The 23,110-nt window shown below is 43.2% G+C and overlaps 4 protein-coding genes across 7 annotated transcripts in view; 3 read left to right on the forward strand and 1 right to left on the reverse strand.

Annotated features, from left to right (window-relative positions):
• Nucleotides 1-127: 127 nt before the first annotated feature.
• Nucleotides 128-2,370, reverse strand: LOC117238791 (X-box-binding protein 1). Its single transcript, XM_033503983.1, has 3 exons — nucleotides 1,849-2,370; nucleotides 893-1,393; nucleotides 128-625 (listed from the first exon to the last, which is right to left on the reverse strand). Exons 1-3 carry the CDS (start codon nucleotides 2,118-2,120, stop codon nucleotides 523-525), a joined length of 876 nt encoding a protein of 291 aa, XP_033359874.1. The 5' UTR covers nucleotides 2,121-2,370; the 3' UTR covers nucleotides 128-522.
• Nucleotides 2,371-3,438: 1,068 nt separating this feature from the next.
• On the forward strand, nucleotides 3,439-15,587 carry LOC117238789 (centrosomal and chromosomal factor-like). Of its 2 annotated transcripts, none has more exons than XM_033503981.1 (2): nucleotides 3,439-7,047; nucleotides 13,401-15,587. In XM_033503981.1, exon 1 carries the CDS (start codon nucleotides 4,854-4,856, stop codon nucleotides 6,495-6,497), a length of 1,644 nt encoding a protein of 547 aa, XP_033359872.1. In that variant the 5' UTR covers nucleotides 3,439-4,853; the 3' UTR covers nucleotides 6,498-7,047; nucleotides 13,401-15,587. The 2 variants fall into 2 exon arrangements, 1 of the variants encoding a protein (XP_033359872.1); XR_004494265.1 differs by lacking the exon at nucleotides 3,439-7,047 and adding an exon at nucleotides 12,450-13,224.
• Nucleotides 15,588-19,311: 3,724 nt separating this feature from the next.
• On the forward strand, nucleotides 19,312-20,903 carry LOC117238798 (mitochondrial intermembrane space import and assembly protein 40-B-like). 2 transcript variants are annotated; one of them, XM_033504001.1, is made up of 2 exons: nucleotides 19,312-19,478; nucleotides 19,852-20,170. In XM_033504001.1, exons 1-2 carry the CDS (start codon nucleotides 19,360-19,362, stop codon nucleotides 20,147-20,149), a joined length of 417 nt encoding a protein of 138 aa, XP_033359892.1. In that variant the 5' UTR covers nucleotides 19,312-19,359; the 3' UTR covers nucleotides 20,150-20,170. The 2 variants fall into 2 exon arrangements, with proteins under 2 accessions (XP_033359892.1, XP_033359891.1); XM_033504000.1 differs by having other exon boundaries at nucleotides 19,315-19,426; nucleotides 19,852-20,903.
• Nucleotides 20,904-21,438: 535 nt separating this feature from the next.
• The window catches only part of LOC117238796 (protein similar-like), a 36,944-nt gene continuing 35,272 nt past the window's right edge, over nucleotides 21,439-23,110 (forward strand). The window contains exon 1 of one of the 2 annotated variants that reach the window (XM_033503988.1): nucleotides 21,439-21,896. In XM_033503988.1, the coding sequence (XP_033359879.1) occupies nucleotides 21,853-21,896 (44 nt within the window). In that variant the 5' untranslated portion in view covers nucleotides 21,439-21,852. Of the gene's footprint in view, nucleotides 21,897-22,365; nucleotides 22,386-23,110 lie in introns of those variants that run through there. The other variant, XM_033503986.1, reaches the window with a different exon arrangement.

The following is a 23,110-nucleotide window of genomic DNA, read 5'->3' on the forward strand; positions in this document are numbered from 1 at the left end:
TTGGAAATAATTCAGAGAAACTTTCGTGCCAAAGATCCGACAGACCTATGTTACTTTTTTCAAGTCGTATATCAGAATTTGGAGAACCGTGCGATTCGTATCCATAATCGGACGCGTTAGAATCTAATTTCGTATGTGTGTAACTAACATCCACATCTTCGGAATGTATACTCGCCGGCGACATAGAATCCGTATTTGTGTAACATGGTGATAACTGATTGGAATAATAATTCGGTGTTATGCACGTTGAATCTTCGTTCGAACAAACACCATCCGTACAAATACCGTCCGTAACTACTTCTTGAACGCATTCTTGAATGCTTACGTTGCTTTCATCTCCTGGATAAATGATCATTACAGAATTGGTTGCCTCATCGTAGGTACCATAAATAGTGTCTAACTCCTGTGTTTCGACTTCTTGTTTTACTTCGACCTCTGACTTTATTGACGCTGGTGCGGTTGTGTTTGTGGTATAAGGTGTATTGGCTGTGCTAGAAACAGAATGCCATGGTTGATGTGTATTCATGCTTCTACAGGTTCCATTGGTTTCCACATCTTTTGATGTCTGCCCCACCATTCTTTTTGAATAGTGACATTTCTCAGTGGTATTTTCCTTAACTGGCACCTACACAAGACACAATCATTATGTCATTAACGAAAGGAAGACTGAGTTGCAAATGAAAAATATAAATTCAGAAACGAATGAAATGTTTAACAATATTCAAGATTTGCAGCTTAATTATTAATAATCAATGATTTCCTATGGATTTCAGAATATATCAAAATGCTTCTATTCTTTCAAACAAATCATTCATTCCTAAAGTCTAAAGCAATAAAATCAAATTATATGATGTAGTTGCTTGACAGATCAATAATGATCAATAATACTCACTTGTTCATTTGTCCTATGAGGATTTGCTTCCACTTCTGCTGTAACCTCCCGTAGAAGGCTTTCTGCAAGTTGTTCAAGTCGTTCGATGTAATCGTCTCCTTGGAAGTCGCCAAATAATTCTTCAAGAGGAGGTAAATGGTCAGTATCTTCAGGAGAATTGTTGCTCCTGGGGTTAGCGTCAGCGACGGTGCCAGCTGTGTTGTTCCACCCTGCTGCAGAGGGTGAGTGGGGGACACTGTAGATCCCAGCGAGGACACAGCACAGCCGACACGATTCTGGCACATGGAACAAACAAATTCTCCCGCGTTCTTGGTCTCTCTTTCCTTCCTCAATCTTTTCGTTTCTGTGACTAATATTTCGTTTTGCGATCTTAACATCGAACATTCTTGCGTCAACAGTTCATTTTGTTCCCTTAAAGTTCGAACAGTTTCTTCCAATTCGTCAAGTTTCGCTTTTTTACGGTCCCGAGAAGTTTGAGCTGCTACCCTATTTTTTAATTTCCTATAAAATATCATTTCGGATTAATTCAACACTAGTTTCGAATGTTTTCTAATCACATTATGAACAAAAAACATAGGACATTATTATAAACATGACATTTGCCGCCTTTTATAAAAAACCAATTTTAAAATTCAATATGTAATTTCGCCAAGTTCATGAACGTTAAAATAATATCAATATAAAATTAGTTATGCAGTCTAATATTGATTAAGTTAAATTAACATAACAGTTAAACTAATATTATTCGTGTCTTAAAAAACATCGTAGAAAACTCGATTAAGATATTTCCTTCTTCAATTATTTCATACTAAAATACTTCTTTTTAGTCACCAAATTATATGAAAAATTCAATTTTAAGTCGGAAAATCAATAGAAATGGATTTATCATATTTCGATAACGTATCTATATATGTACTCTGATTTTTATTTATAATTTTCATTTCTTATCAGCGTACTTTCTCTGTAGTTTTTCCTCCCATGTCAAGTGATCTAGCCGCCGTTTTTTTCCACGAACGCATACATCTGTTTTGAACGATGAACCGTCATCCTGAATTTCCTCGTGCTTAGTCATTTTCTTTGGATCCATTCTCGTTTTATCGGTTAATAAGGTAGCGGAAAAATTTAATTTCTGCACAGATTTTGTTAATTCCGTTGCCGATATAACGCCAGGCGTCTTCGACGGCAGGCCTTTAGGCAACGTGATGATAACACTTTTCAGTACGCTCATAATCAGCCATAAAATATGGAATGGATTTACTATTGTCACTTGCTTTAGAACTTCACCACCCCTATCTATCGTTTGTCCAACTTCTGGAACCACCGAGTGCCGGACGCCGACTGATCCAATACATAACACCGAAGGATAGAATGTAAACTCCGTACGCTTTTTCTAACTGATGTAATCGTACTGACGAGCTGCAACATTTCAGTGACTGCAGAACATCCTAGAACCACACTTGCATCAGCCTTTAATGTGACTGGCTGAGACCAGGAACGTTACATGTGGAGAACCGTTATTGGTCGCCGCGTCCGTGCTTCTTCACATATTCTTCCACTACTACATGGAACCAACAATTACATCTCACTGACGTCATCTCATACGGTACTATCGCATCATTCACATAGCATCACTTTTTTACGGCGGTCCCACCTACCACACAAGCTCTACCTATAAACTACCATGCTTGTAATCTCTTAGAAACATTCTCTATGTAAAAATTATGATGTCATTCTATAAGCTTTTGATATTATTTTTCGAATCTCGTTAAATTATAGGAAGCTTACATCATTTAATGGGAAATTTATTAGTTACAGTTGATGGAAGATATAACTAAAAGTTTCATTGATGTTTGTAAGATATTCATCGAATGTCTACTGAGCATATGTGAAGAACGTAAATGAAATTCTAATCACGCCACGTATCTCAACGTATTTGTAAAGGAGAAAACGACTATATGAAGGAAAACTATAATTTATTACGATATACAGGATTTTATAAGCAAGAAAACAAAGTAAAATAACTGACATAAAATGCATTTAATATAGGCTTGTAAAAAGATGCGTGCCAAAATTTTCAAGCTATTACAGTGGCCAGTAGAGTGGCGACATCTATCTACTGTGTAGACATTACAGATTACCTACTTATCAACAGAACAAAGATGGAGTATTGCATAACAGTCAATATTGCAGATTGTCGAAAACAAAAAGCTATACGATTCAAACAAGAAGTTCATCTACGAACTTAAACAATTCAATAGAAGACAACGTTATTTGCGTGATTATTAGGAGATATTAGAATTCAATAGCAAAATTTAATCAATGTGTAAGGAATGTAAACTATATTTTCCGATGCAGAAACCAATCAGAGATTTTTGCATGAAAGGAAACTAAATGGGCACGTCAGGTTGGCTATCCCGGTGGTGCATCGCGCGTCGCATTTCATAGATACTAGCCATTAATCTACGAAATCGACCACACGGTGTAGACGAGGAAGCAGAATCGAATGAGTAAGAAGGAAGCAACGCAAGGAAGATGGCGTTGCAAAATGTGGCGAGCCGACACGAGGGTTCGACAGGACTTGGCTTTCAGTCGCAGCTCGGCAGTCTGTACGAGACAATCGAGTTACACTTACTACGCTGTGCAGTTTATGTATATATCGCGTACGGTATATGTATTAGTGTTCATAGGCGCAGTCTCCGCGTGTGTACTAGTAACCGATACGCCGGACGAATTGACACACGCGCAGCAATGGCGTACCCCTTTGAAGAAGCCTGAACGTGTTCTCTGTCGTCGAATATTCCTTTGTGCCGCTGTGTGTGCTGTGTGTAAGAAAGACAGATAATCCGAGTAAAAAATGGAACATGTAAGTCCATGATAGATTTGCGAAACGACGTCGGCGTATTAGGGTGTTTCAGCCTTGCCGAAACGAACGACCGAACGAAACGTTACGCCCAGCCGGATCACGTCTAAGCCGTATTACTGAGTCCGATACACCATTCGGTTTAGCGTTCTCACGAACGTGGTTTAAAGCTTTATCAACGAAAACGTGCGAAGAGGAAATTCATTAAAGTGAAAATATGACATCATTTAAATGGAAACACAATACACAGATGTAGCACCCGGAATGACACATACAAAACGGCTTGTGACAAAGTGAAGTAGATTAATCCTATGTAACAAGAGATTGCAAGGAAAGGGGAGGATAAAATACTCATTTATAAAAAAACGGAATAATTTGGAGGTAGGGACGAAAGATCGAAGACAAATACATCGAGAAACAAAAGATTATAAAAGGGAAAGGTCGATATTGCAAGGAAGCCGGTGTCAAACGAGTCAGGGCCGGTAGTGTTTGAATTTATAGTCGCTTGTAAGCTCTTTACCTAGGACTCTTTTTCCCTTCCCTCTCTCGAAATATGCAATAATCGTTTCATTGCTGTACATTGCGGGCTTCTGTCTCGAGGGCTTTCCTCGGTGTTGGATATAATAGCTGATTGGTCCAACCCCTGGAAAAGGCAACCCTCTTTCACTGCGATGAACCGTAACCATTCTTTCTCGCCTCGTTTCAAGGTATGTCTGTAACAGCGAGGAATGCTATAGTCATTAAGACAGTCGCACAGGTAAATGCGATTCGAAAGGAGATAGAAAACAAAGCGAGAAGGGAAGTCTAGGAAAGAAGAGGAGGAAGAAGAAGAAAGAAAAGAAGAGGGTTAGCTGAGGAAAGGAAGGAAAAGAAAAAAGTGCCGGAGGATCGCGAACTCGCGTCTCCGGCTGTGTAACAAAAGATCGGGTAATCTCAACGCTGGGCGAGACGGAGAGCAAAGGATCGTGGTCGTCATCGGGGAGAATAATCACGAGGATCCCACGAAATGAGAGCCTAGCGTTCGAGGTGGGTCGTTGGTCAGCGGGCGTGCAAGAAGGGACGGTTCGGCGACGGAAGCCTGGATAGTAGGAGGTTTCCAACATGGCCGCTGCCTGCTACGAAAAGGAAGTGGTGGTAGGTGCCGCTATGCATGGACACGGTCATCACCATCACCACCACCATCATCATCACCATCACCATCACCATCATGGAATCGCCGGCGGGTCTACCGGCGGCGGCGGCGCCGCGGCTGCCACGGCTGCTGCGACGGGCCCAACCGGACAGCAAACCGTCCTACCGGCCGCATCGACCAGCATTATCGACACCACCACCGCCGCCGCTGCTGCTGCTGCTGCCGCTAACGTCGGCTCCAGCACGAATTCGAACCCGACTGCCGCCACCGCAACCGCGGCAGCTGTTGCGGCCGCGACGGCCGCAGCGACGGCCGCGGCGGCAGCCGCTGCGGTTGCGGTCACCACCTACAAGGACTACAAGGACTACTCGCAACCGCTCCACGTCGATTGCAGCGTGGAGTATGAGCTACCCAGCCAGGCAAAACCACCGCCTGGAGGAGGCGAACCCCTTCTTATGATACACCCGTGCTACTACCGACGCGCTGAACGCGAGAGGAGAAGTCCTTTTGTCAACAATCTACCACCGCCAGCGAACGCGCCGATTTCATCCTCTAGGCGAAGCAGCAGGCGAAGTGCATCAGCCGCCGCAGTCGTTGCCAACGCGGCCACAGTCTCCGCGTCGGTGTCCTCCACTGCGTCCGTTGTCGCATCGTCGTCTACGGTTGTCGCCGTTTCTACTTCGACCGTGTCATCTTCGAGTTCTGCTGTCGCCGCAGCTGCGGCTGTCTTATCAGCAACCGCAGCCGTTGTCTCTACAGCCGATTCCGGATCGAATTTAGTTTCTACAACCGGTCAAATGTCCGCCGCGGCCATGGCAGCTTCGTATCGTGCGGCTCTAAACGCCGCCGCGACTCTCTCCCAACAACAACAACAAAGACGTCATCATCCGCAGCAACAACAACCGCCGCAGCCGCCTCCGCCGCAGCAACAGCAACAAACTCACCATCATCATCATCGTCCTCACGCTCACCCCCATCACGGTCAACAGCAACCTCAGCAGCAGCAGCAGCAAGCTAGTTCGGTTACGTCGACCTCCTCCGGAACCGAACTGATTTCTGCTGATGAAAAAGCAGTCATATCAGGTATTTATCAGCACTACTTTCGCGCGATGCGCGCTCACAATCATCAGCATCGGCAGCAGCAACAACCACAGCAGCAAGCGACACAGCAACATCGAACGACTCATCAACTTCATCATCAACCTCACCAAAGCGACCGAAGTTCCTCCTCGTCAGTGACGCCGACGGCCACGTCGATCTCTGGCATTCTACGGCAGACGTATCAACAGACGTATAACGCGAGTTCGAATTCGTCGAGTCATCTGCGAGCAGCGACGGCCTCGGTTGTCGGGCATCACCCGTATAGACGGCCGTCGGCGACGTTACTGTCACGTACAGCGTCACACGTTGGTCAACAGGCTTCTTCCTCATCTTCCTCGTCCTCTTCTTCCTCCTCGACGTCGATCGGTGCTTCCAGCGGTGTTTCCTCCAGCGGCGTTTCCAGCGTATACGCGAGTACGATACACAGGCATCACGCGACCTCGCTACACGCCCTCCAGGCAGCCGGTTTTTACGAAACGCCCGGTTATCATGCGCTTTTGCCGCAGAGTTAGGTGTCCACCGGCATCGGCAGCAGCACCAACGTTAACCCGTTCGAGACCGACCCCGTTGCCACCACCGTTCATTTATTCACCTAATCCGGCTGCAAAGCTGTGTGCTCTCTCTTCCCTATTGTACGACTTATCTTCCATACTCGTTAAAGAGCATACGGGTTGGTCTAAACTCTGCCTAGTACACTCGGGATACATCTATCTCTGCGACGTACACGCTACTTCTATCTACGTGTATATTCCACTGTATATACATGGATCTGTATGCATACGTATATACGTCTATGTACGTATCGTCGTCGACGCAACGACCGTACGTGCCGTGCTCTTCGTTGTTGGCAGCAGTGTGCGGGTGGCCGGACGAACGGACGAGCAGAAACCCACAGAATAAACACACGACGCATACACACCATCATCACTACTATCACCGTCACACACAGATATACGTTCGAGCCAGGGACAGATGGAGGGAAGTACCAGCAACTGAAATGGTCGTCCGTCTATACGCATCGAGCGATTTCATCCACCTGCGATACGTGTACATTATGTTCAGGTATAAAAATCCATTTGCTTAGGCCCTTTGTATTTTTAACCGGCGCACGCTTTCAGACATAGAGACCATGAGTTTTCTTCGCGTAAATTCCTGAAAGTCGGATGCCTTTCTTCGCCGGGCAAACATCATGTACACGCGGTCGTCTCTCGTTGTATACCACCGCCGTGGCGGCGGCCCTTTCGCTCTTTTTCCCATCATCGGCTCTCAAATACCAGCGGATCGCGAATACATAGATCGACAATAGTATTTTTAAGGTTTACGATCGATTCCCTTATGTATGTACTTATAACATTAGATATTTTTTCTAACGATTTACGCGATTCATAGTTGCAACTTTCCTTGCCGATATTTTGCCTCTAAGCTTTACAACATCCTCGCTTCGACCATCTGTCTTCTCCGCTTACAGATATACCCAAACCGGATCGACAATCATCGCAATCGCAAGTGCCAAAACCCGAACGCAACCTCACGAACGAACGTTACCCAACAGGGTGCAAGCGCATCTTTGCCAAATAGACCATATGTACAGTACTAGTTTTTCTCGATTCTGCTTTTCATTTCGCGATGCAAGCGCACACAGGAAACGACGGTGTGCCGCGATTGCAGTTATCCTTCTCTAGCGGAACGTCCCTCTCGCCCTTTCTCCACCACGAATGACTCTGTTCCCCGTCTTTCTCTAGCGTTATTCGTTCCTCCGCGGCCCTCTCTTTGTCTTTTTCTCCGTCTCTGTCGGTTTCTCGTCGGGAACATCTCTAGAAACTCGAGGTCCGAGCCGGGGCAGGATTTCTTCTTTTTTGTCCTGCGCCCTTTTCAAAGAGCGCGCTCAAGGAGAAACGGACGGGGACCGTATTTCGTTACACGGTAACGATCGATCAACGTGACCGCACGACCGCACCGGCGGTACGGGCGAGCCGTGGCGAAGCGAGACGAAGCGAGACGAGGCGAAACGAGACGACGAGTCGGGACGGGTCGGGATGGGACGAACGGGACGGGGACGGCACACGGGACGGGACGGAACGGATCTGGGCGGTTACGGGACGAGAGGAGAACGAGGGACGCGACCAGACCAGACGCGAAGGGGGCGCGGTCAAGATGGGGATCGGCAGAGACGAAACCGAGAGACGGCTCGCACGCATCGGAGGGAGCAGGATGCGTCGACTCGTACTCCGAAAACACTGACGACCATGTGCATAGGATAGACGTTAGATTAACAGTCGCTAATGCGAACCTGCGCGACTCTGGCTCCTATAATTTCCACTCGTCGCGCCTCGCGGAGCCTTGGAAAAATGACCAAATGAGGAGAGTTTCGGGGAAATTAGATGGAAAGTACCTCCTGCGTTCTACTCGTTGGATACCGAAATAAAAAAAAAAATATGAAAGTCACGGAAGGCACTTTGTTACGTTCGATAACGGGAAACTATATAGCTTCTCGATAGATCTAATAAATCTCGTTTCGTAAATTTGTGTCTAGCTCTCGCCCTCGAAGTTATAGCGTGTGGCTGATTTTAACGATCTGTTTTCCCTACCGTTTTGCGGAATTCGTTAAACTCCGTTCCTCGAAGGGTGCGCTGACAAGACTGCTCGCGGAGGAACGTTTATTTTTGTAGGAAATGCGTACTTTTGTGCGACGTCTCTCCGAAAAGTGATTCGTGGAATTGATTTGAATAAAACGACGGAGTTATACATGAGGATGGAGGGGAAAGTGCGCATCGCGTTTCTAACGCGTACTGCGTTTGACGCGACACGTATAGGGTTCGATGTAGTTGAATCAAATAGACCAGGCGCAATCGTAGCTTCTTCGTACACAACCGGGTCGATAGTAAATACGTTTCCTAGTTATAGATCGGCCGCCCGCTCGTCAGAGGGTTAAACTTCATCCACTGATAGATATTTATACGACGTGGAAGGAAGGAGGGCATTATTGTGCCTCGTTGAAACCCCCGTCGAACTCGTTATATAATGTGACGTCGACATCAGGTAATTAGGAAGCGTCGCAAGCAGAAACGTTGGCTAGTGACTTTGAAAAGGTTTCACCGGCTCGTTTGTCGGTTTTCTAGCCGTCTTTTTCGCTCCTCTTCCACGGTCGGGTAGAGAAAAAAATTCGTCGGAACGTTATTTTTAAATTTCACATTACGTCCACTAAACTATTCCTCGCGGAGCATTCCACTTTCGTACGATCCCTCGTTCCCCAGCAACGGATTTTCACAACGTTCGTTTCGGCCTTGTAGCATGTTAAATCGACATCGGGTACAATGGTTCACGCATCGAATCCTGATTCGAATGTCGTTCCAAATCGAAACACGGACGCCACGTAGAAATTTTCAGCTTCGTGTGTGTAGTCACTTCGTTCCTGGTAAAATTTGTTGGCAGAGACGACCCGGTTGTCGAGAGCAGAGTTCGTTCCTGGCACCACTTACCCTTCGCCTTCCATCTCGGCCGAGCATTTCCGCCCCGGTGTTTTTGCTCGTTCAAAGGGAACGATCCTCTTAGCGGCAAAGTAGAAGGGAAGGCTAAACGGATACAGGGCCTAAATAGAGTTACTTGGACTGTGGTCCGACGTATCGTCGACGGCGGGAGCTTTTCGCGTTACTCTTTCTTCTGCTTCTCTGCAAATTCCTATAAATCAACAAATCTTGCAACAAAATTCCAACCATATGTTTTAGTTAGTTAAAGTTGAACGATCTGATCGAATATTTATATAGATAATTTTTTCAAATGGCATTAGAATATTGAAACGTTAAACATCGACAGGTTAGAAATAGCATTCCTTTCCCTCCTTCCATTGAATTTCTCTAGCTTCTTCGTAATCTGCCATCAACCTGTATATACATACATAACTTCCTCTCGTCTCCTCCTATTCGTCGTATGTTTCGTTGTATGTTCCGTCGTATGTTCCACCGTTTATCGTGAACCGCTTACTATGCAAAGGGTACGCTCGTAGAATTCGATTGTCGTCGGTCGGTGTGTCGAAAGAAGAAGAAAAAAAGGGGGCCTCGCGAACGAGCAAGCGAACGAACGAAACTCCGTTGGTCGGGGGGGGGGCATTGTAGCGTCGTAGCGACGAGACACGATCGAATGTCAAGCAGAGTAGCGGCTGATACGATCAAGAGTTACGCCTTTAACTTTTTACCTCGCGCATATCAGGGATCGACGCTTAAAAGTGCCTCGCCGTTGATGATTACGCGATTCATGAGAAACATATGCGAGTAAACTTTTGAACGATGTTTCGTGTGCCAAACGCATTTTTTTTGTAACGTATTCTGTCCCTCGTGTGACTCTGCTGTTCAATTGTTCCAAAATGTTTACATACTTCTGCCGAACGCTTGTACAAACTTTTCTTTCCGTGTCAGTATTACATTTATATCATCGTACCCCAGGTGAATTCACCGTTTACATCGATCAAGTATTATCGTTATTACTATCCGAGAAAAAACCTAGGAACATTACGTAAGGGGAACGTCGAACGACTTTCCGGGCTGCGCGCATCTTCTAGGGGAGATAACGCGATAGAGGCGCTCCTCTTCTCTCCCAGTTGTTGAAAGTTGCCATCAGCTCGATCTCTCTAGATACGCGTGCACAACGTGCATCACCAGTTGCCCCCTTTTTTTTTTTTTGTGTGTTCGATTTCACGATTCTCCTCTTCTCACGGAACACACGGTTATTCGTGGTTCTGTGGTGGCGAAATCTCTTTCCGTTCCACTGAAATTTCATCCTCGGTCTCTCTATTCTACCGTGTTGCGTTCAATTAGGTTAGGAACGTTGCGATCGAAGATATATTTTCAAAGAGCATCGTGCGTCCGCTGGTTCTACGTTATAAAGAGCGAATGTGAACGTACCCACCGAGACAGCCAGAGTACACACAATCCCACACAACTCAACACGACGCGACACGTGTGTAACTCGAAGGAAATAATACACGGCATGTGCGGTCGTTCCGGTAATTTTTTTATTTAACGTTGCATTCAGTGAATGCATTTGTACACCGAACCGATTATTTTCTCCGTTCAGCGTTCCTTTACCCCTTTTCCTTCTCGTTTTTTCTTTTGTTTCTCTCTCTTATTTCTCCGTTTCCCTTTTACTTTTTCTTTTTCTTTCGATCGATCCGCAGAAACAGTCTTCTTCTTCGGTTGTTTATCGCGTTTGTAGTCGGCGAGAACAAGGCATATATTTACTCTGTAATAAAACGTGCTTCCTCCGTAAGCGGGTACGAGAAAAAGAAAAAAAAGTCTGGCATCAAATATTTTGTCCTACGTCGCGCGTAACGAACTATACGTAAAATATACGGTCAAGCTTATTCTCGAGATACGTGTGCATCGCGTCGTTTAATGGAGAGAGAGAGAGAGAAAGAAAGAATGAAAGAGAAAGATGAAAAGAAGCGAAAGAAATGAAAGAAAAATAGAGAATCTGTGCTCGAACGTGCCTCGCCCTCCACTATATACGAACGTACTTTTGTGCGTATACAGTAGACGCGCACCGGATAAAAGCTCGATTCACGTTCGACGGACAACAAGGAAAGAGGAAACGAGAAAAAGAGGCCCGTTAAAGATAAGAGAGCTCAAAGTATGCCACTTTCGATGGCGAGGGGCCCCGACGGGTTCCTGCTCCCAACGAGAAAAAGAGTATTCATCAGCCGTTCGAAATTAAATTAAATTGCCAGTAGATTTTCGTAAGACAGCAGACGAGGGACACAAAGTGGTATATACTCCTCCTGGTTGTCCGTTCACCGTGAATCAGCCACGAAGAATGGCGTGGCGCGGCGCGGCTTAAACGCGTGCGTACACCTTCTCAAAAAACATAGTTCACTACTATTAACTCGGCCTTAAACAAAATGACGTAAACTGCCTCAAATAATTAATATATTAAACGAGCTAGCGCCCTCACTTACACTTCGACTGAATGAATAACGAAACGCCTAATCCTGTGTATAATTATGTAGTATTAAAGAAAAAGGGGATCGCGGCTGAGATAAGTTGCTCGATCGCCGCATCCAGCGAGTAGAGTTACGCGATCACGAGTCCGGCGGCAGAGAAAAACGAGCGAAACGAAGAAGAACGGGGGATATATAGATAACGATCGATCGGAAAGAGCGCGTATAACGTGTGCGTTCAGCGAGATGAAGGAGAAAGACGAAGAGAGAAAAAGAAGGGCGCTGTGTGTAGCGCTTTCTTAAACGGAAACTATTCGCGCATTGCGAGCGAGCGTGTGTATAATATAATGTGAGAGCGGATAGATCGCAGAGGACAACTTAGAGAAATGTATCGATCCAACCCGATGACGTTGTCCTCATTGATCGTGATTTATCGAAAGAAAGGAAAATCATTTTTTTCCGTTCTTCACTGTGAACCGATAGCAGCATATGTGAACGAACACGCAGATAGACAGACACACACGCACGCACGCACACACACACGCACGCACACACACACACACACACACACACACACATCCCATGTATATGATACCTGAGCAAAGGGAAGAGGAAAAAGAATAGGAAAAGAGAATGTAGAAGGGCAGAAGAGGGGTACAGCAGATCGTCGAGGCTGCTACGAAATAAACGACGAGATCTCGTTGTTGTCGCGGACGAGATGATTCAGATAAGCGAGGAGACCACTCGAAGGTAGACATGGTTAACGAAAAAGGACATAGGAAAACGCGACCAAAAGAGACATTTTGGTAAGACACGACGAGATTGAAACAAAGGTAGGGAAAGAAGCGAAACGACGAAATAGAGACGAGAAAAATTTGATTGGGGAAATCAAAATCATCATCGATGTCCTCTCGGCTCCATCTTTTAGAAACTGACAATGACTACGGAGACGATGACGATTACGATGACAATGACGATGACGGGATGACTGGGTGTTTCGAAGGACGGTAGTTCTTCCGTTCATGCATTATACGGGCTTGAAGAATATACACGACAATAAGGATCGTAGCCGGTCGAACACGATCCATACCCTGCGAGAGTTAATCGAGAAACCGACGAACTCCTACGGCTTTTATGGCTCCGCTCGTAAAGATATACCCAAGGCTTTTTCTGTGGAACTCTGGACCCCTCCGAACACCCGGTCCAGGAACACTGGGGCAGAAACGACGACGGAGCGTGTAGATGGACGGGTGAACGAGCGAATGAACGAGCGAGCGAGCGAGCTAGCGAGCGACCGGCTGGTTGGCCAGGTACGTGGTGTGGTAAAGGTAAAACTCTCTTGCAAAGGGACGCGAAGCAGCGAACGAGCGAACGAGCCGTGTGCCAACCGTGGCTCTCTGGCAGGTAGTTGCACGCCAGAAAGCACCGGCTGTATAAAGACCGACCCGAAGCCATTTTTGATCCACGATCCTCTCTCTGCTTCCAGCCGAGACCCCGAATTACAATGTGCGCTCCTCGTGCGGGCCTCACCGTGGGTGGACCACCTTCTCGGCTCTACGTGAATTTTTCTTAAATCGTCTACCCCTCTCTCGATGAATGATCTCTCTCTCCGACCAGGCCCAGATCTTAGCCTTCGAGCAGGGACAGAGAGAGGTAGAGAGGACTGTGTGCTGTCAGCCGGCGAATGAAAAGCACTTAAGAAGCTGCGCGGTATGCATCTAACAATGACCCTACCCACCTCTGACGCACGAATTGTTCCTATATCAGAGTACACCAGCTGATTCGGCAAATATAACGTGCGCTATTTTACGCTATTCTTTGTACGCGCTTCAGCGCGTACCCGGTTTATATACGGGGGCACGGCTCGATCTCAGCCGAGCTCGCCACTCCTTCCTTACCCCTATAATTCGCTTCGAGTTACCGAATCTTTTTCAATCTCGATCCATCCATCCTGCGATACTCTTTCTTTTTCTCCATCCTATTCTACGATACGTTCTATCTCGTCTCTTTGTGAATTTTTTGCACTCGCGAATTCTCGATATTTCGATCGCGTCGTTGCAGCAAAAGCAATATCGTCGTCTCTGCAACCGAATCGCTCGAATCTCTCTGGTATATACGGTGGAGTTGTGTCGAAAACATAGTCGTGCCAGGGGGTTGCTGCGGTCTTGCGATAGTTGAACTCGAGGGGAGATAGCGGCATAAGCGATAGATAGACCATAACGCGCGCAAGAAAGAAAGAATCAGAGGGTGGAGAGTCTCGATCCTGGAATGAGCACCGCGTGGCCATAAAGAGGAGAGACACACGTCCATGTGTCACGGACGTCAGGATATTATAGGTTACTCTGTCTATCTATGGATAGTTCGAACGATTCGAAACGATGGACCACGCCCTCAGTCTGCCATCTCCGCTTCGACGAACTCTCCACGATCGATCCTTTACTCGCGACAAGCTGGCAAAAATTACCACCGCAAAAGTCGAGCACGAAACGGGACAACTGAATACGCCCCTGGAGCGACCCGAGGCCTGCCTCTCCGGCCAATCGATACCATACCGTGTGCCTCTTCCGTTTGACAGCCTCCGCGACGTTTCTCCCTGTTATTTCTCTCTTCCTTTTCCTATTTTTACTACCTATAGCTTCTTCCTCTATCCTTCTTTTTCATCTTCAAGAACCGACATTTTTCCTTTCCCCCTTCGATTTTAAAGAAGGACGAAGGAATGGGTTTCTGTCAAATAGACAGCCGTGTCGCACTGGTTCGATCGCATTCCTTCGAATGAAAAAAAAAAAAAGGAGAGAAAGAAAGGAAGAAATGGCTCTCTTTATCGCGATACGGCTCATCGACGTGGCGAACGATCGATTTGCCGGAGACAAAGTCTTTCTCTTTGCGCGGCCACGGTTGGACCCCACGTGCCGTTTGTTCGCTTCCTACGTTTCTCCGACTGTTTGCACCAAAAGCGTGTAACTTAACGAGCGATTGTTCTCCTTCTAGTTCCTTGATTTCGTGATTAATCGAAAGTTTCTGATCGCTGAAGCCACTACCTACCGCGTGTCTGTTGGCTGGAGCGTTCGTTAGAGCGGCGTGTGTGCGCGTGTATGTTTACTTTGCTCGATCGTTCGTTAAAATTCGAGCCGAAGCGCCTGTTATTTCTTCCCGTCATGGTGTTGTGTGTTGGACTTTGGAGAGCTTTTACGAGGAACAGAAAGAGAGAGAGAGAGAGAGAGAATGCATGAGTGTGAGTAAAATGTTTATATGTGCGCACTGAGCGTCTACCTTTTGCTAAACGCGCCACGTGTGTCGCCTTGTTTATCCATCGCCGCCATTGCCGTCGTAGACGCGCTCGGCGTTTGACGATCCTCTGCTCGGTTCTCGAACGACTACGGGATCTTCGTTTTCTGGGGGGTAAAGCTAGCTAACCAACTACTACTGTATTATCAGTAAAAAGAAAATGAAAAAAAAAACAGAACATACCTACGCATTTAAGATAATGTACAAGTCTCTAGTGTGATACATTTCTACGCTTATTCTCTTAACTGTAGTCATGAAGTCTAAAGTAACGATACCTCGTTGTGGTTTGTAACGCGGACTAAAAAGTAAAAAAAATAAAAATAAAAATACAAGTAACAAGTAGTTCTGTAACAGTAAATAAATGATAAAAAAAATTGCAGGCTAAAGATAAAAGAAGACGAGTTACGTAAAGAAGAAAAAAAGTCATGAAATAACGACAGTAAATGATCAAAAAAATCCGCTTAGGTTGATCTTAGACTGAGAAAAAGGAAATCAAGCGATAAAAAGCTCGCAAAAAGGCGCCAGTGTACTCGTAGAAAGGAATTGTCCGGCGGCCGACGTCCTAATTAATCGCAACGTTGAAATTGTAAACGACCGCCAAAGGAAATACCGTTGGGCTTATAAAAACACAGGATAATAAAAAAAAAAGAAAATCTAGAGCGCGCGCGAGAGAGAGAGAGAAAGAGAGAGAGAGAAAGAGATTTGCGAAATCTCTTTCTATTTGCGAAATTTGAGAGAAAGAGATCCAAGAAATGGATGAGATGGATGTGTGGATCCGAGTGAATAGATGGCTATTTCAGAAAAAAAAACACGTGTGGGTCGACCGATTCGTCAAATGTATGCATGTGTGAGATTACGCGCAGAGTATTCGAGAACGTACTGTTCGGCATGTACATAATTCTGTATATACGAACGAATCACTGACTGTACAATACCACCCAAATATATTTATATTTCATGTTAAAACAACTTCTACTACTATTCATTTCTAGTTCCATCTTATTTCCACTTTATACACATGCTAATCGAGTTTGGCTGTGCAAAATATCTGCAGTAAAATGACTCCTTGTCCATCGTGGTTCTTGGACTCCTACGGTGACACAGCGTGTAGGGTGCGAAAGAAAGACACGCTTGTGTTGTCGCTTGTCGCCTATCGTGAAACTGGAAGGCAACAGAAAGAAGGGGAGATCGTTTGTAACAGTGATTTTCAGAGAACTGAATCGACAGATTTTACTAACGGCAATATGACGCGTGCGGTATCGTCAAGGAGAACCAGTCCCATCGGCGGCTCGTGTAGGTACGGAGTTTAATGATCATGAGGAATGTTCTTATTTTCGTTGCATCTTGCTGTCTTCTTCCGTTTTCCTCATTCTCGATGGATTGCGTAACGCGCACGCGCTCATCAAATAAATTATGCGCCATCCCGGTAGTCCGGACATTGAATTACGATTTGCCCCGTCGTAAAAAAAAAAAAGGAAAGAAAAAAGAAATGTCGCATGGTATATCACGTGTATTTTAAAAGCGTTTACGCACGGTAGGTGCAAGATCTTTTAACCTTTGAGCGCGTAACCTCCCGTTCGAACTGAATAAACTTGCATACAGAAGGTGTGCGACCCCGGGCAGTCACAATGAAGTACAGGAACCACGCTTCCTGGTGCAATTTCAACCTTTTGTTGCCATTATTTTTGTCATGACGTTTCATTCTATTTAACATTCCTTCGGTCTGATACCATGCATTGTTTTTCAGTGAGAGCCTCGCCCGATAATGTTCCATCGCGCGTGAAATATTTCGTTGCGAATGCTTTCTTCTTTTTCTACTTTTTTTTTTTTTTTTTTTTTTTTTTTTTTGAAAGTATCGACGAGTCCGCGATTAAATACAGCCGTATAAATACGATGACTTTACGATTCTTTGTTATTCATGACATTCCGGCGAATACACCACTTTCCGTAGTATAGTTGCCGTGACGTCATTAGTCTTCTATTGTATTCGATGACACGTTTCTATCGAACTCGATACGAAATTATAGTCGCTAAGGGGGAATTGTAGATTATTCTGCAACGTTTCACAGACGCGTATCGCGAAACGTATTTTCCAAAACTTCCATAAATTTCCTCATAAAATCTATCGAATCACTTGTGACCAATAAAACGTAAAATGTTGTCATTTAAAAATTTCATTATCGCGCCGGCAAATGTAGGACTTATGTAGTTGTATATGATACGCGTTATACGAGCGTATCTTTATGCGTTCCATGTATACATGCTTTTTCACAATTGATACGTTATGTACGAACGAAATTAAAGCTCAGGGTTTTTAATGCACACGCGCGCGTGTTTCAAGCATCGCATCATCGATCGTCTCCTTAAATAAAAGAAGTCCGGTTTGATTGCATCTTCGACTGCAATGGGGCTAGAAAGATGGCCAGAGAGCGTAATCACGTAAAGCGCATCGATATTTTCGAGTTGTAAATTTTCACATGTTCCTGCGATTTCCTTTTAGCGCACCGCAAGTTGCTACGCCACACATTCCGGCCATCGTATATGTACCATTCTTTGCTTGACTTATCCATTTCTTCGCCGAGTAAAAAGTATTCTCTTACTTGCAAATTTTCGCCAGGTATCCTAGAAGTTTATGGAGAAACGAGAAAGTCTATCCATTCTTAGAATATTTTGAAATAGTGAAACACTCTACGAGAGTGCTTCCACCCTTCTACATCATTGGATTAGCGCCTATATAAATAGTCCGCATGGAATAATGAAAATCCCATGACCGGATCGCGTAATCCATCATGACGGATTATAGCGTAATGACGGTCCCAATAACAAAAAGATTTTTCAGGTTTGTGCCATGAAACAAAAATCTTTGACCTGCATGGCTGATTTATGGATAATGCTCTAGTCCTATTCTCTTCGCGTTACGCCAATGGGGAGGCCTTGTATACAGGACCCACATAGAACAGTGAAAAGGATAAGCACAAGGGTCTTGGAAAGCTGCTGGATTCGCAATTGCTCAGAGACTCGAATAATGCTCCAGGTAACCTAAGCATCAATTCTTTCGCAGATCGCACATTCGAATGTATCCCTGAATTTGTCAAAATCAGTCGGTATTGAAGAAAAGGAGGACAGATGTTCCGAGTGTCAAAAGAGAAGCGTAAATGTTACAGCAAGTACGAAGTCTAATGTACTTCCGTTCTTCTTTCATGTCTCAATCGATATTAGGGTTCAACGTCACAATGCACGATCGTTTTTTTTTTCTCCTCCGATATCAGCAATATAATCCCATGATACGGTAAAAGATAGAGAAAGAAAAAGTGAACAAGATAACTTCACTTTTTTTACAATCAGGAAACTACTGAAATGTCATAAAAATGTAGCTACTTTCAGTGAAAGTTCAAAGTTCTCTTTGTAACCGCTTTTAACCTTGGCTATTGACATTAGCATTGACCTTGCGCGAAGAAGTTGCGCTTTCGAGTCCAGTTAAAATAATTTCCTAAAGTCTCGATGTAATTAGTTTTTAATTTCGTTTGTTATTATTTAAAGATACTGACGCATTAAAGAATTTACCGAAATCATTGTTAAATGTATCAGAAAGTTATTAATTGGGAAATATGTAGTAAATTGCCATTTTATAAAAGAAAACGAATACGTACTGCCTTATAAGTCATTAAGAGATTACAAATTAAGATTTAAAATTTTTAGTTGACAAGATTTTAAAGGTAGAATGAGGGTTAACTATTGATATATAAGACGCTTTAGGTTTATGTCGACAAATTCTTTATCCACCCTAATGTCTTGCAGAATTTCACAGGATAAAGGCTAGTTTATCGACTACCTTGAATTTGTATAACCATTTTATAACTAGCAATCGCATTAAGACATTTCCTAGGAATCCAATCATTTCATTGGATAACGTTTATAGTCAGTTATATCGTTCTTTCAAAATTCCCCTATAAGTATTTCTAGATAATAATTTTCAAGATAGTATACTTTTCTTATTACTATAGTTCCGATTGAAAATTAACGCATGACAATGTATCATAAAAAATCAGACACTGATAATAAAATACAGTACTTAAAGTTAAAAATTGCGATGTCACCGACTGATAGCGCCATCTATTTTTCGCACAATGCGTTGTTCTAGCTTTGTTGGAAAGGCATGAATGAAGTGCCGCAGTATTTATACGGAACCTCTTCAGAAGTGCTGTTTTAAATTCGTAGATATCAAATGTGAGTCGGGAGTTAGTGTCGTGTGTACTATGTATTATTTAGACGTTTCTCTGTTAGTACATTCAATCAGCTTTTAAGATCTTTATCTTTACACATATAACCTAACCTAGATTTCGAGAGTGATATAATCTATATGGATAAAGATTGCAGTAAAAAATTAAATATGAGTTAATTAAGTACATGCGTTTTGAAAATACAGTTAGCTATCTTATTTTAAGAAAATGTACTCTATTTCATTCATGATTTACATTTTTTACTTTTGTGATTTAATTATATTCGTTTACTGTGCAATCTGATGAAATAATTTTTCATTTGTAATTTGTAGATGTTTATGGGATTTGTCCTTCTATTCATAACTTCAGTGACTATACTTTACATTTATAAGGAAAAATCTGTATACTCAGAATATGTTTTTTTATTTGTAGAATACTGCCAGATAGCCCTAGTCTTGAAATCACAGATGTCTATCTAAAGAAGAACATTCTTCAATCAATAAAACAATTGTTCGGCGAAGAAGGAACCAAGGGTACCATAGATATCCTAAAATTTGATTCAAAGGAACACAGATGTGTTCTAAGGTGCACTGATGATTGTTATGTACGTCTTCGGGCAGCTTTAGTCGTAGCTGGAAAATACGAAGGGCATACTTGCATCTATGCTATTCATCGTGCTTCGGCAAATTTATTATCATTTAGTGCAAATAGTCGGAATTATCAACATTAAAGTACAAAGATTTAGAACAAATTGAATTTGGAAAAATTCAACATTATATATTTCTATTTTCTTTTTTAAAGAACAAGTTCATATCTTTGCCTTTTGCATTTTTATGAATTAGTTAATGATGCCATTCATCCACAAAGAAGGTAAAGATACTATAATCTTTGCTTCAAAGGAAGATCATGCAACGCCTAGTAAAATAGAACTTCCAGAACCAGAACCAAGTCCTGGTCTCTTATTATCCAGCGGAGAAATTAATTGGAATTGTCCATGTTTGGGAGGTATGGCTACTGGACCGTGTGGTTTGGAATTCCGTGAGGCCTTTTCTTGTTTCCATTACTCAACTGCAGAACCGAAAGGTTCAGACTGTTACAATGCATTTAAAACCATGCAAACATGCATGGTACAATATCCAGCATTATATGGAAAGAGAGGAGGATCTTTGGAGGATTTGGAAGATGGCGAAGATCCAATGGACGAGCATAAAAAAAATTTAGAGGTCGATAACAAAGATTCTCACTTAGAATCAAAAGTAAAAGAGTTACCCCGTACATCCAGTATTGGAACGGGAATAGAACAATCTAACGTTAAGTGAACATTTGTTGCCAGTGAATAAATAATTAATGTATTTGCGTAGCATAGTGAGAGTAAATTTTCACCAAGACTTAATGAAAGAAGATCTCTGATAATTTTATAAAAAATAGGTTGTGTAAGAAAGCATTCTTGTACAAAATAAAGTACTCCTAAATGCTGCTTTTTACCTATCTGTTTTAAACCTCTAGTACAATAATTCATGGCATTCACAACATTTACAACATGTTGTTAACGAGGAGAAATCAATCTATTTGATTGCAACTTTCATATTATTTCAAGAAATCTGAACCTCATCAGGCAGATATACATATTATTTTTCATTTAAAAGTTAAAATAAATTACTTAAACATGCAATTAATAGTTTTATTTCTCGCTTTTGTTCACTGTATCTCAATCGATTGTATATACTTTGTGCGTAATAAATAATAAATAGTTTCTCGAATTAATACATTATTGCCTTCTCCTTTCACTTGTGACGCACAAGTTAGGAAGAGAGATAATTTTTTCTTATTGTGACATCAAGTTTTGAATGTCCTACTTTGTAGCGCGGCAACAAAATGGTTGACGTCACGGCCGTTTGATGGCGGTGCGATCTTTCTCTACGAGAAAGATGGAACCTGTGTTGTGACGTCAACTTCACGACCTCCCCTCTTTCGTTCCAACCCTTGGGATAGTCGGTCTCGTGTATACAACCTCACCACCACGCCGCGGTCGTTTACCACCACCACTGTTGTAACGAATCTCACTACTACTACACTACTACCTTCACCATCGTCATCATCATCGCCATCACACCATGAGTTTGGCGTTCGTCGAGCGTTTCGTACGTATAGAGAAGCACAATGTGTTTTCGTTTCATCACGCTAATGAAAGTAACTGAGCAGAGGTGACGTCGCATACCGTGTGAAGAACGTATGTTGGTGCATCGATTTTGATAACGGGAGAACACGAGAGAGTCGGTGCGAGCAAAGTACGGCAGAGACAGTCAAGCACGAAGAATTTTGTGACGAGCCTGTGTCGGGCTGTAAGTTAAATACGTTACTTAGCAGTGACTGAGACTATCCCACAGTGTTGTACCATTTGAGAAAACTTTCTTTAAAATTTTTCGCCGAGTTATGGATCCACCGAAGAAAGAGAAGAAACACAAGGAGAAAAGAAGGTAAGTGAATCGTAACATTAAAGCTCAGAGCACCCGTATGGACATTACTGCTTCTACCTAAAGTTTCCCTAATTTTCACGAGAAAATTCCAGGCATGCCGTTAGCTACGATATTCTACTCTGTTCGATGGCATGATTGTACGTAGACAGGCACTGTTCAGCTCTTGGAATTGACGAACTCCAAAGACAAATTCAGTGAATCGCGCGCGCGCATTTCGCGTTGCATATGCGTGAGTGAGTGCGTGCGTGTTTGACGCAATCGCGTTTCCTCCGAGTTGAGTTCCCCCCTCTCTCTCTGTTCCTCTTATACTCTTTTTGTTCCTCTTCCATTACCGATATCTTTTTCTCTCTACCCTACGTTACAAGATTACTTTATGTCTCTTCCCTCTAATAATTCGATCTCTTTTCATTTGTTCTCCAGCTGCGATTGCGTATACTGTTTAAGCGGGACAATCAAAGTAAAAAAAAGTTTCGCGTACAAGGAAATGCGGTAATTCACCAACTTGATTCAGACTTTGGTTTTTACGTAGACCGCCACGTTAGATCGGTAAAACCCATAGGGCCTCAAAAACCTGGGCGGGGATATAACGAATTCTTTTTCCTTTCATCTAAATCGCGCGTCATTCAAACGAAATTACATGCACTCGAATCGAGCATTGTTACATTTGATGTAGATGTCCTTGCGATATCGTGTTCCTTTGGGATAATTCCATTCTAAGGCCAAAGAGTGAACTTTGTTGCTTTTTTGTATATGTTATATTGTATCGCGGTAGAAAAACAAACTACACTGTACATAAATCGTACTCTGTACTTGTTTTCGTTTTTTCCACGTGTGCACAAGGTATTCATTCTAATGGCAAGTTTCGTGTCGTATATATTTACTTTGTTAGAACGGCATCAGTTGTATTCAATACAGTAAACTTATAAAATTTAAAAAAGGAAATGATAGTTATAACCTAAAAATTCACGATTACCATGAAAACTTACTGTATGTGTATTTACATATACACGATATCATGTACTACGATATCATATATCATATATTTATTTTCTCACAGTAGCTTTTCTAAGATACGAAACTAACGCGAAAATGGTACACGATGTACGTGACAGATAAATCAGACTCGTCGCAAAAATAGTCAGCTCGTCTTCTCGAAATCATTAAAATTCAGATAAATCGAAAGCGTTAGTATTACGCGTATTATGTATGTATGT

The sequence above is a fragment of the Bombus vosnesenskii genome, unplaced genomic scaffold (genome assembly GCF_011952255.1).
Source record: "Bombus vosnesenskii isolate JDL3184/JDL3185 unplaced genomic scaffold, Bvos_JDL3184-5_v1.1 scf7180000013607, whole genome shotgun sequence".
NCBI classification, from domain to species: domain Eukaryota; kingdom Metazoa; phylum Arthropoda; class Insecta; order Hymenoptera; family Apidae; genus Bombus; species Bombus vosnesenskii.